This window comes from Tachysurus fulvidraco, chromosome 18, assembly GCF_022655615.1.
Source record: "Tachysurus fulvidraco isolate hzauxx_2018 chromosome 18, HZAU_PFXX_2.0, whole genome shotgun sequence".
NCBI lineage: Eukaryota > Metazoa > Chordata > Actinopteri > Siluriformes > Bagridae > Tachysurus > Tachysurus fulvidraco.
In genome coordinates this window covers 15,146,571-15,159,070 of record NC_062535.1, presented here as the reverse complement: position 1 = coordinate 15,159,070, position 12,500 = coordinate 15,146,571, and the positions used below count along the sequence as shown (strand labels likewise).

At 41.4% G+C, this 12,500-nt stretch overlaps 1 protein-coding gene across 8 annotated transcripts in view; it reads left to right on the top strand.

Annotated features, from left to right (window-relative positions):
• LOC113663612 (nuclear factor 1 X-type-like) overlaps positions 1 to 12,500 on the top strand; it is a 110,672-nt gene that overhangs the window by 78,883 nt on the left and 19,289 nt on the right. For all 8 annotated transcript variants that reach the window (XM_027178963.2, XM_047803112.1, XM_047803105.1 and 5 more), the window contains 2 exons: positions 8,537 to 8,599; positions 9,743 to 9,817. In XM_027178963.2, the coding sequence (XP_027034764.2) occupies positions 8,537 to 8,599; positions 9,743 to 9,817 (138 nt within the window). The remainder of the gene's footprint in view (positions 1 to 8,536; positions 8,600 to 9,742; positions 9,818 to 12,500) is intronic.

The window sequence follows — 12,500 nt, the reverse complement described above, 5'->3', positions numbered from 1 at the left end:
ATTAATTAGACAATGGTTTCTCTAGATGTTTGTGATGAGATCATTTCCCACTCAATGTTGGCGTTAAAACTAACTATGTTAACTTAATCTTTTTTTTATTAATTTACTTGATTGTTTATTTATTCATGTATTATTTACCTGTGAGATAACTACATATGTACGAATGTCAAGTAATGTGACAAATAGAACCAATCACGTCACGCCCGACGTCGACCGGTTCGGCAAAGCAAACCTCCACACGCTACCGCATGAACGAGCAAAACAGTTCACACTTCACTGATCATACCAAAAAAAGTGTGAAAATGACCTTAGTGTTCGTCTTAAGTACCTCGGTGGGGACAGTAAAGCTAATTCAGCATTAGTTATGGTCTGGGTCACTTGGCAGTAACACAGCGTATGATCATGAATTGGTTACAGCAGCACTTCAATACCGTACCACAGCATCCTTCCCAGAAGCTGCTTGATCTCACTTGGCTTGGATTCAGAGCTGCATCACCGTTACTAGAGAGCTTGAGTTCAACTCTAGGTCTTCTTGCATCTCCCTTCTTACAAACGTACACACTAGGTCTGGGCGATAAAACGATAACGATATGTATCGCGATTGTCACGTGATCGATATCAATAAAAATGTGTTCGATAAAACGTTCAATATTTTTTATCCTTCGTTCGGAAGAAAACAGAACTTGTGAAGCAAGTTTGGTTGCATTAACAAAGGCACTCACTCTCGTAACCTAGCAACGTAGGGAGTGACACGCTAACAGCCAATCATGTAACAGTATGATAATGTAATATATTTTTTTTTCCTGGTCCTTATTTTAAATGGGTCATAAAAAATATCATTAATTATCAATATCGACCGATATGAAACACTGATATCGTGATACAGTTTTCAGACATATCGCGCAGCCCTAATACACACACAAACACACACAAACATTTGCATTGAAGTCATATGATCACGCAGGGTCCAGATAAGATAAGATAAGATAAGGCTGCTTTCATGTGCTGTAGTAATTTGACGTATGTCATGTTCACGTGCTTTGTTTCTAGGACAGAACCTGAAACAGGGACGAGGACAGGTTCATTCATACACGTTTTGACACGGTAACATATTTATAACACTGTACTGTATTATTCGCTAGCGTGCTGACAGATGGAGTGATGACGAAATACAAGTTATTTTCACAGTGGAATATTGTACAACATTTATAGAACGCTCGCCGATCCACATAAACGAATACAACCGAAAATGCGAGCGCGGACAATCCGCTGCTGAACACGTCGCTTAGAGCAGAATCTCCGCTTTAACCAACACAGTAAATATTCAGGACTCCTCCCACATCTCAGAAAATCAGGCTTCTTAATTATCACTTACTTCATGTGTAACGTCCCGGTCGGAAAAATCATGTTTACGGTCATTCCGACTGCACTTGAAGGGCGGCATCAGATGTGGCAATTTGGTTTTATTTGGGTTTATTCATCGTCCTGTATGAATTTGTGTTGAACGAAAACATCTTGTGATGTTTTGCATGATTGTCCGATTATTATAATATGAATCTGTTTGCAAGAAGACAGCTAGTATGTGATCTCTGTGTGTGTGTGTGCGTGTGTGTGTGTGTGTGTGTGTGTGTGTGTGTGTGGTTTTTCCCGCGCTGCATGAAACACACTGAGCTATTGTGCTGCTCCTCAAACAGTCACATCCTGTCTCAGTCATGGGGTGATCTGAGGACAAATAGACTTAAACACATGGACACTCGAATACACACACACACTCGCACACAGACACACACCACACAGACATTTTCACATACATAGTGTCAGTCACACACACAAACACACCTTGATTTTCTGCCCTACCCGCTCACACTCTCACTCACACACACACTCACTTACTCACTAACTTACTCACTCACGCTCTTACACACTGTCTCACATACTCACTCACTCACATACTCACACAAACGCTCTCTCATTCACTCACTCTCTAGCACACTCACTCACTCACTCACTCACTCACTCTCAAACACTGTCTTACACACTCACTCACTCTCACATACTATCACACACTCACTCACTCACTCTCTAGCACACTCACTCACTCAATCACTCACTCTCAAACACTGTCTTACAAACTCACTCACTCTCACATACTATCTCACACACTCACTCACTCACTCACTCTCACATACTATCTCACACACTCACTCACTCACTCACTCTCACACACTGTCTTACACACTCACTCTCACACACTCACTCTCTAGCACACTCACTCACTCACTCACTCACTCACTCACTCACTCACTCTCACATACTATCTCACACACTCACTCTCTAGCACACTCACTCACTCACTCACTCTCAAACACTGTCTTACACACTCACTCACTCTCACATACTATCTCACACACTCACTCACTCACTCACTCTCACATACTATCTCACACACTCACTCACTCACTCACTCTCACACACTGTCTTACACACTCACTCTCACACACTCACTCTCTAGCACACTCACTCACTCACTCACTCACTCACTCACTCACTCACTCACTCTCACATACTATCTCACACACTCACTCTCTAGCACACTCACTCACTCACTCACTCACTCTCACACACTGTCTTACACACTCACTCACTCTCACATACTATCTCACACACTCACTCACTCTCACATACTATCTCACACACTCACTCACTCACTCACTCTCACACACTGTCTTACACACTCACTCTCACACACTCACTCTCTAGCACATTCACTCACTCACTCACTCACTCACTCACTCACTCACTCACTCACTCACTCACTCACTCTCACATACTATCTCACACACTCACTCTCTAGCACACTCACTCACTCACTCACTCTCACACACTGTCTTACACACTCACTCACTCTCACATACTATCTCACACACTCACTCACTCACTCACTCTCACATACTATCTCACACACTCACTCACTCACTCACTCTCACACACTGTCTTACACACTCACTCTCACACACTCACTCTCTAGCACACTCACTCACTCACTCACTCACTCACTCTCTAGCACACTCACTCACTCAATCACTCACTCTCAAACACTGTCTTACAAACTCACTCACTCTCACATACTATCTCACACACTCACTCACTCACTCTCACACACTGTCTTACACACTCACTCTCAAACACTCACTCTCTAGCACACTCACTCACTCACTCACTCACTCACTCACTCTCACACTGTCTGACACACTCACTCTCACACACTCACTCTCTAGCACACTCACTCACTCACTCACTCACTCACTCTCAAACACTGTCTTACACACTCACTCACTCTCACATACTATCTCACACACTCACTCACTCACTCACTCACTCTCACACACTGTCTTACACACTCACTCTCACACACTCACTCTCTAGCACACTCGCTCACTCACTCACTCACTCACTCTCACACACTGTCTTACACACTCACTCTCACATACTATCTCACACACTCACTCTCACATACTATCTCACACACTCATTCACTCTCTAGCACACACACTCACTCACTCACTCACTTACTCACTCATTCTCACACACTGTCTTACACACTCACTCTCACACACTCACTCTCTAGCACACTCGCTCACTCACTCACTCACTCACTCTCACACACTGTCTTACACACTCACTCTCACATACTATCTCACACACTCACTCTCACATACTATCTCACACACTCACTCACTCTCTAGCACACACACTCACTCACTCACTCACTCACTCACTCACTCTCACACACTGTCTTACACACTCACTCACTCTCACATACTATCTCACACACTCACTCACTCTCTAGCACACACACTCACTCACTCACTCACTCACTCACTCTCAAACACTGTCTTACACACTCACTCACTCTCACATACTATCTCACACACTAACTCTCTAGCACACTCACTCACTCACTCACTCACTCTCAAACACTGTCTTACACACTCACTCACTCTCACATACTATCTCACACACTCACTCACTCTCACACACTGTCTTACACACTCACTCACACACTCTCTTACACACTGTCTCACTCACACTCATTCACTCACTCTCTCACACACTGACTTACACACTCACATTCTAACTCACTCTTTCACACACTCTGTCACACTCATTCACTCACTCTCTCACTCACTCACTTCCACACTCATTCACTCACTCACTCACACACTCACTCACTCACTCACTCACTCACTCACTCACTCACTCACTCACTCACTCACTCACTCACTCACTTCCACACTCATTCACTTACTCACTCACTCACTCACTCACTCACTCACTCACTCACTCACTCACTCACTAGAACATGCCCCTGATAATCATTTCATCATGATAATCATTTCCTGTTAATCATTTAAATCAGCTTCAATAATGACATTAGGGGGAAAAAGTACAACCTTAGACATATTATATTATATATTATATAATATATTATTTTTGGATTCTTTGGGACATGGCCTTAAATGACAGTTTGTCAGCAGCCTCATGCTAATTTGTGTTAGATGTCAGATCAAATCCATCAGCATGAACATGTGCTTCAGCACCAAGAGATAAAAATCAGACCACACGTTGGGGCAGTGAGTCTGAATATCTGAGTCTTCTAGATAGTGAACATTTCAATTCTTTATTCTTTATCAGCCATAAATTTCCTGATCTCCCTGTTCAGTTCGGTTTTAAACGAGTTTCAGTACAGACTCGAGTGCACAGATTATTTACTTTATTCAAACTGTAATAAAGTACATAAAGTGGCTGAATTCATTGTTTTATCTTCAACAGAAGGATCAAGATTGTGGGTTTAGTCATTTTAACCTTACAGGAGTTAAAGAAAGAGTGCTTAGTGATTTTAAAATAATAATAATAATAATAATAATAATAATAATAATAATAACAATAATAATGTGACTTTTTAGAACAAAAACTGTAATAATAAAAGAAATGAAAAGAAAAGTTGAATTCATTTCCACACACACTGCACTTGATGAGACATTTGGCAAGTTTAATTAAAACGTCTGTAATTAATTTAATTCAGACCTTGGCTTTAATATAAAAACATTTTTAGAATTCTTTCTCAGAAACAGAATTGTATTACACAGCCTAAATTATTATTATTATTATTATTATTATTATTATTATTATTATTATTATTATTATTATTATTATTATATATTTTTTTACATGATTATTATTAATTTTACATTATTATTATTATTATTTTTATTATTATTATTATTATTATTATTATTATTATTATTATTATTACGTTGTTGTTGTTACAGTCAGCTTGTTTATGGTTACATTTTATTTGCTGTTAATTGTTCAGAAACATTTGAAATGTTTTCCGCGACCACCCACTCGAGCTGCTTTTGTCTTATTATTAAAAAAACAACATTACCAAGGAATGCAATTATGTTATTCCTACTGTTCAGCTTTCCACACAGAAATGCTAGGCTGCATATTTCATGCCAACATTTCCATGTTTTATTTGCTGTTAATTAAATAAGATTTCCGAGGCAGAGAGGAGTTCCTGTTAACTTAGACCGAGCCCTGACTTTCCCACGCCGTCCCCACGCAGAGCTCGGACGTGGCTCCGGTCCCCCGGTAGCGTCAGATTAGTGTTGGGGGCGAATTTTATCAGTTGAGGGTTAGATCTTGTGTGCTTGTGTGTGTGTGTGTGTGTGTGTGTGTGTGTGTGTGTGTGTGTGTGTGTGTGTGTGTGTGTGTGTGTGTGTGTGTGTGTGTGATGACGGATTAGTCGGAATGGTGTGTGTGACAGAGACCGGAGCTTAAGAACGTCTTCACTTTGTGTATTTTTTATATTAATGATGATGTCACGCGACATCAGGTATGTGTTTGAACCTACATACAGCTCAGATTGCTTCTGTACTTATTTATTCCCGCAGCTCAAACCGGATAAGGAAACATTTCAAACTTGAACAATCGCATCTCAGTTCATCAACAATTTCAACAACAATTTCATGTAAAATTAAAATTTTCTCTTCTCCAAACACCAAATTAATAAGCGATCCATCTGACAGATCTGCACTGAAAGTCATTTACTGAGTTTATGGTTCAGCTGAGTGCTGTAAATGAACGATATTTGTGTGTACGTGTGTGTGTGTATGTGTGTATGTGTGTGTGTGTGGGGGACTGAGCCCAGGGGGTCCTTGGAGACTCTGCATGGCTGTCCTATCAAAAGCCTGTCAGAATCGCTCCAAGGCACAAACCCACTTCAGCAAGCTGCTCAAACATACACACACACACACACACACACACACACACACACACACACACACACACACACACACACACACACACACATACACACACACACAGTTTTTTCCCCTCTAGCCGCCAGTCCATTTTAATTATGGATAAATGTTCTGTTGCTGGTCTGTGACGAGCATGCATAATAATCAGAGCTCCGTGATGGAGCCTTACGACGCATCTGAGTTCTGAAAATAGATCTTCGGCTGTGTGGAGCTTAACGCTAAAACCAGGAATGACTCACGCTAATTAAAAACACTAAAAACATGGAAGGAATTACAGAGAGAGAGAGAAAGAGAGAGAGAGAGTTCGTGCTAGTGCCTCTCTCTCTCCCTCTCTCTATCTCTCTCTCTCCCTCTCTTGGCTGAGGCAGGCAGGCACACAGATGGGTGGCAGGCTGGGTGCGGGCCACTCACACCACACCTGCTCCCTCTCTCTCTCTCTCTCTCTCTCTCTCCACACACACACACACACACACACACATTCACGCAGGTGCTCTCACATACACACACATACACATGTATGAACGTGGCTCCTTTTTGGAAATGTTTATCTAAACACAATCATAGAAAAGAGAGACATCATTGAGAGACACATATAGAGAGGACACGCCTCCTTTATTAACACTGACACACATATAGAGAGGACACGCCTCCTTTATTAACACTGACACACATATAGAGAGGACACGCCTCCTTTATTAACACTGACACACATATAGAGAGGACACGCCTCCTTTATTAACACTGACACACATATAGAGAGGACATGCCTCCTTTATTAACACTGACACACATATAGAGAGGACACGCCTCCTTTATTAACACTGACACACATATAGAGAGGACACGCCTCCTTTATTAACACTGACACACATATACAGAGGACACGCCTCCTTTATTAACACTGACACACATAGAGGACACACCTCCTTTATTAACACTCTGTGTGTGTGTGTGTGTGTGTGTGTGTGTGTGTGTGTGTGTGTGTGTGTGTAAAATCACAGTTAATCTGAAGAGTTTGGCACTGATAAAGACAGATGTGGATGTGATAAAGAGTGATTATCTGCCCCCTTCTGGCTGAAGCATGTAACTGCACCAGCAGTAAAACTCTACTTACCTTCCAGTGTTCATTCAGAATCTGATTCAAAATTCTTTGGAGATCCTGAAGTTCCAGCGAGTATGGAGTAAAGATAAGGAAGTTATATGTATGTTTTAGTTAATGCTAGCCTTACTGGGCAAAAGTTAGCATAATGGAATTTTCCCGCTGGATGTCATCACCGGCGACAGTTTTCCTAGAAAGAAGAAAAACGGGATAAAGTTTCTAAATTAGCCCCTTCCACTGTACATGGTATCAGTAATTAGTTGCAATTATTCCTAATATCTAATCACAGCTCAGTAGCTCACATTTTCAACGCTAGCTGAGGTCTACACGTGCGGATGTAGACACACACACAGATTTTCACCACCATGTATCGCTCGTTGTCACTGTCCCAGCCTAGGCAGTTTATTTCGGACAGCACCGCTTATACGAGCGGACAAAACGACGTCATTCTCCACGACCGACCGGCGCGTTAACTGCTTTAGCTGCTGTTTGAGCACACAAGCGCTGCAGCATATGCATCCCACTGAGGTGAACGAGGGTGAATTTGGACTCTACTTGTGGTTTTCCAAGATTTTTGTTAGATGGCATAATTTTTTTTTTTTTTTCGAATTTGCTTATAGGTCTGTGTTTATATTTATATATATTTTGCGAGTGTAAATGTGTGGATGTGAGCGTGTGCTGTCAGCTAGTAGGAATGCATCTGTACCGCCAATGCTAAAATGGCTGCCAAACGCTAACATGGCTGCCAGGTTTCTGGAGAGAGAGAGAGAGAGAGAGAGAGAGAGAGAGAGAGAGAGAGAGAGAGAGAGAGAGAGAGATTATTCTTATTCACACTCTCTAGCTTTTTTGTGCTTGAGGTATTTACTGGTGTTTCTTTGTGTCTCTCTTATAATCTGTACCAAACTGTATCAAATCGTGCTGGCATGTGCCACTATATTCTCTTGTCAAATGTGGGTGAATGATACACACCTACACACACACACACACACACACACACACACACACACACACACACACACACACACACACACACAGGTTCCTCCTCAGCATCATTTTTACTTTAAACATATCATGTTGTAACACACTCTCTCACTCTGATTCTTTCTTATAGAATCAGGACAATCAGACAGTTCGAGCCAGCAGGCGGACTCAGACATCAAACCCCCACCAAATGGTAAGATCCCGTCTCTGCATCTCCACACAGCCATTATAGAGCATTATAAAGCACCCCGTTCACTTGTAAGCTTTATAATGCGACGTTCTTCAGTCGCACCAAACAAATACACCATGTGTCTGAAATCACTCTTTCCTTTCCATATATTTCCTCTGGGCCAGATATATATAGTGTAATATGTGTTATTACGGTGCATTGTAGCGTTTCACACACACACACACGCACACACACACACACTGTATTTGTCCATGTGGTTACACACGTGATTCCCAAAATAATTCCTCTCAAAATAGTGCACTCTAGTAAGTATTAAGTAACATGTTGAATTCCTGTAGCCTCACAGCTCCACACTCCAATCCCGAGTTCAGCTTTCTGTTCATGTACACGTTCCCTTTGGGTTCTCCAGAGTCTCTCACTGTCCAAAAATAAACACGCTCGGAAGGTGGATTGGCGACTCTAAATTGCCTCTGATTGTGAATTTGTGTGTGTGTGTGTGTGTGTGTGTGTGTAGCCCTGCAATGGACTGGTGTTCCATCCTGGGCATATTCCCACCTCATGCCTAGTATTCCCGGGATACACTCCAGATCCATTGCGACCTTTACCAACAAAAAACAAACAAACACGAGTCTCCGCCGTTAGTCGCTGATGCGTACCTTTAGTTTATATTTATTTTGTAGATTTTGTGACTTACGAATGGGGAAATACAAGCAAAGTGATTTATCAAGCAGAGGATAATAAATAGAGCTGCTTTACACCATGTTGAGTAGAGATATAAAAGCTAGTCGAGTTAAGGATTCATTAAGCACTGTTAACGCTGTAGACAAGAATGAACAAAAGTAATATAACAGAGCTAAAGACATGAACAAGTTTTTTCTAAAAGTCATTTGGATGATTCTGTAGCGTAAGTATAACGCATAATGTAGCTATAAGCTTGTTATTACGTGCTATAATGCCGCTTTAAGGTCTTGAACATTAAGGTCGTGTGGAAATCAGCTCATGTCATACTGTAAAACGAAGACTTTTCATGAGAAAGATGGATTGCAGCGTTACATGTCTGAAGTCTTCGACACTGTGCGTATTCTTTTTTATTTAAAATTATTGTGACTATAAGAGGTTATAACATCTGTCTTACGTTATCCACAGGGCATTTGAACTTCCAGGACTGCTTCGTCACGTCAGGGGTTTGGAACGCGGCCGAGCTCGTACGAGTCTCACAGAGTGAGTGAACGTAAATGTCATCATATTTATTTCAACATAAATGTTTGTGCTCGTTAATCGGCCGGGTTTTGCATCCCGTGTAATTAAAGAGTTATATCGAAGACGATTTATTCCCGTTATTATTTATTTGATCGATGATGTCAGGAGGGAGGAAACAAATCCGGAGTCCAGTCCTAACGCTCTGCTCACACATAAAAATAACCACAAACCTTTTCCTTTTCAACAGTTTCCGGTGACGTGAGTGAGAGCAAAAGGTCTTGTTGTGTTTAATAACTTTTAACCTCAGCGTATTATTTAATCCCGTATTCCACAAGTATACCAGGCATCTTCTCTAATGTTAGAAATAAAGTGCAACGTTTCACTATAAACAAGGGCAGAAACAAGCTTCACAGAAACTAATCTTCCAGGAAATCTCAAACCAATAAAAAAATCCCTGGCCAAGCTGAAAGGCATTGCTTCATCGCCAGCGTCCAGTCATGTTGATGAAACTCGATGTGCACGGATATCAATCCTGACGTTTATCTGGACGTGGCTATGGAAAAGCCTTCCAGCCTCGCGTTGTGCACAGCATATTCCTGTTATTTGTGATTCCCTTTGAAATCGGTGTTAGAAAAATTTTGGAAGAGCATTCGCAATTTGATGTTTTTGGAAGTCAGAGTTTCGCTGATGGTGGGCCGGGTTAAATTCATACCAGACCACAGAGCGGGCTGAATTCATAGCGTTCAGTGCGTACACATTGCGTTATTTGCAGCACCCACATCTGTAAAGTGACTCTGCCATCAGAAATGATGGATATATTGCAGGAGGCAAAGAAATTGGGCCTTGAAGTGAAATGGGTTTGGGTGTTTGTCTACACAAGATGGTAGTCCAACTTTTGGAACACGCAGTCAGTCGGTCGTGCCAACTCTCAGTCTAGCTAAATTGCATGTATCAACGTCGACTCGGCTAAAAACAGCGTTCGCTTTCTTTCGGATCGTCCAAAAATGCGACAAATGACCTTGAATCTGACAGCATGATTGCCTTCCCAACAGCAGCAATTAAATCTGCGCTCTCAGAAATACCAGCGTGTGTGTGTGTGTGTGTGTGTGTGTGTGTGTGTGTGTGTCTCTCCACTAATGATGGAAATAGAGTTTTTTTTTTTCCTCACGCCAAAACTGTGACTGTTGGAAATGTCAAACTAGTTTAGTTTAATAAGTTTACGGATCTGATATCGGACGTCTTGCCAAAATAAACCTGAAATTGTCGGACTGGAAGAACAACAGGAGCGTTCACTTAGAATAAAGCAGCGAGATACAGGTGTGTGTGTGTGTGTGTGTGTGTGTCGGCACTGGTTGAAAGACTAGAAAATGTTTTTTTCAACGTCAACAAAAACAAGATAAAAAGCTAATATGTTTAACTGGGATGAACAATAGCATCACACTGAGATCCTTCAGCAACACCGGCTTTCATTCTAGTCATTTCCAAAAGTCATGAAGTCGCTCCTCTGGGGCACATTTGAGGCTGTAATCATGGTTCTGAAGGGAGCGACGTCTTGTAATATAACCACTAATGGCTTGGGTGGACACGTACGTTTGACCCGCAGACCGCTTTGGCCTCTGTGCAGCGTTGCCTTTTTGTCATGGAATCAGACGGCCACCTTTTTAATTCAGGATTTTAATGCAAGTGTAAAAATAAATACGAAAACAGACACACGGTGCTGAGATATCTGGGTGTGTCCGACATCTTCTCAGCGGTCTCCGTCACCATCAGCACAGGCGGCGACCTGGCCTCGAGCGGGATCGTCGTGGTTAGGCGTGTCTCTGCAACGTCCAATCAAACGATTCCCTTTTTTATGGCGTCGAAACGTAGCGATGTGTGCGTCAGTGGACCGAACGTTTTCCAAAACGATTTTATTTACATATAAGAAATAACCAACCAAAGAAAAACACATGCTTACTTTAAGACACATGAAGCCACTAACTCTTATTACCTTAGATCAGGGGTCGGCAACCCGCGGCTCCGGAGCCGCAAGTGGCTCTTTCATCCCTCTGCTGCGGCTCCCTGTAGATTTGGAAAATAAATATTTAATATAAATTTATTTTATTTTAGTTAGATAGTTTAAAAAAAATGTAATTCTAAATTCTAAGATTAGGATACTCTCGTAACATTAAAATAAACCGTCTTTAATTTTTTTTTTCGTCCTCCTTCGTCCTCATTTCGAAATCCGACACACAGAAGCAGACGCGTTTTTGTTTTGCTTAAAATTAAGGTTAAAATTTTGATGTCATGAATACGAAGAGGACTCGATTAGACATTGAACATTTTATTTGAAAGTAACCTTCGACCCGGCATCTTTTTTGTTAAGGTTAGTTCAAACTGTTCAAAATATTTTTGTTTGCTTGCAGAAATAAAATGTCGTTGACTCTGTAGCAGTTCATTGATATCATACACACTACACTACAGTTTTCTCTAGACTTTCCATAAAGGTAAAAAAACGATATATGCATTTATCTTCATTTTTGATGTCAAAAAGGGTTTTGTGGCTCCATGTGGTTTTCCATGTGGGTCCAAATGGCTCTCTGAGTGTTTAAGGTTGCCGACCCCTGACCTAGATCATGTAAACATTCTGAGGACATCAGACAAACTCCGCCCTTTTCCACAAACGTACATACTGTAGCTCACGGATAATCACAACTGACTAACT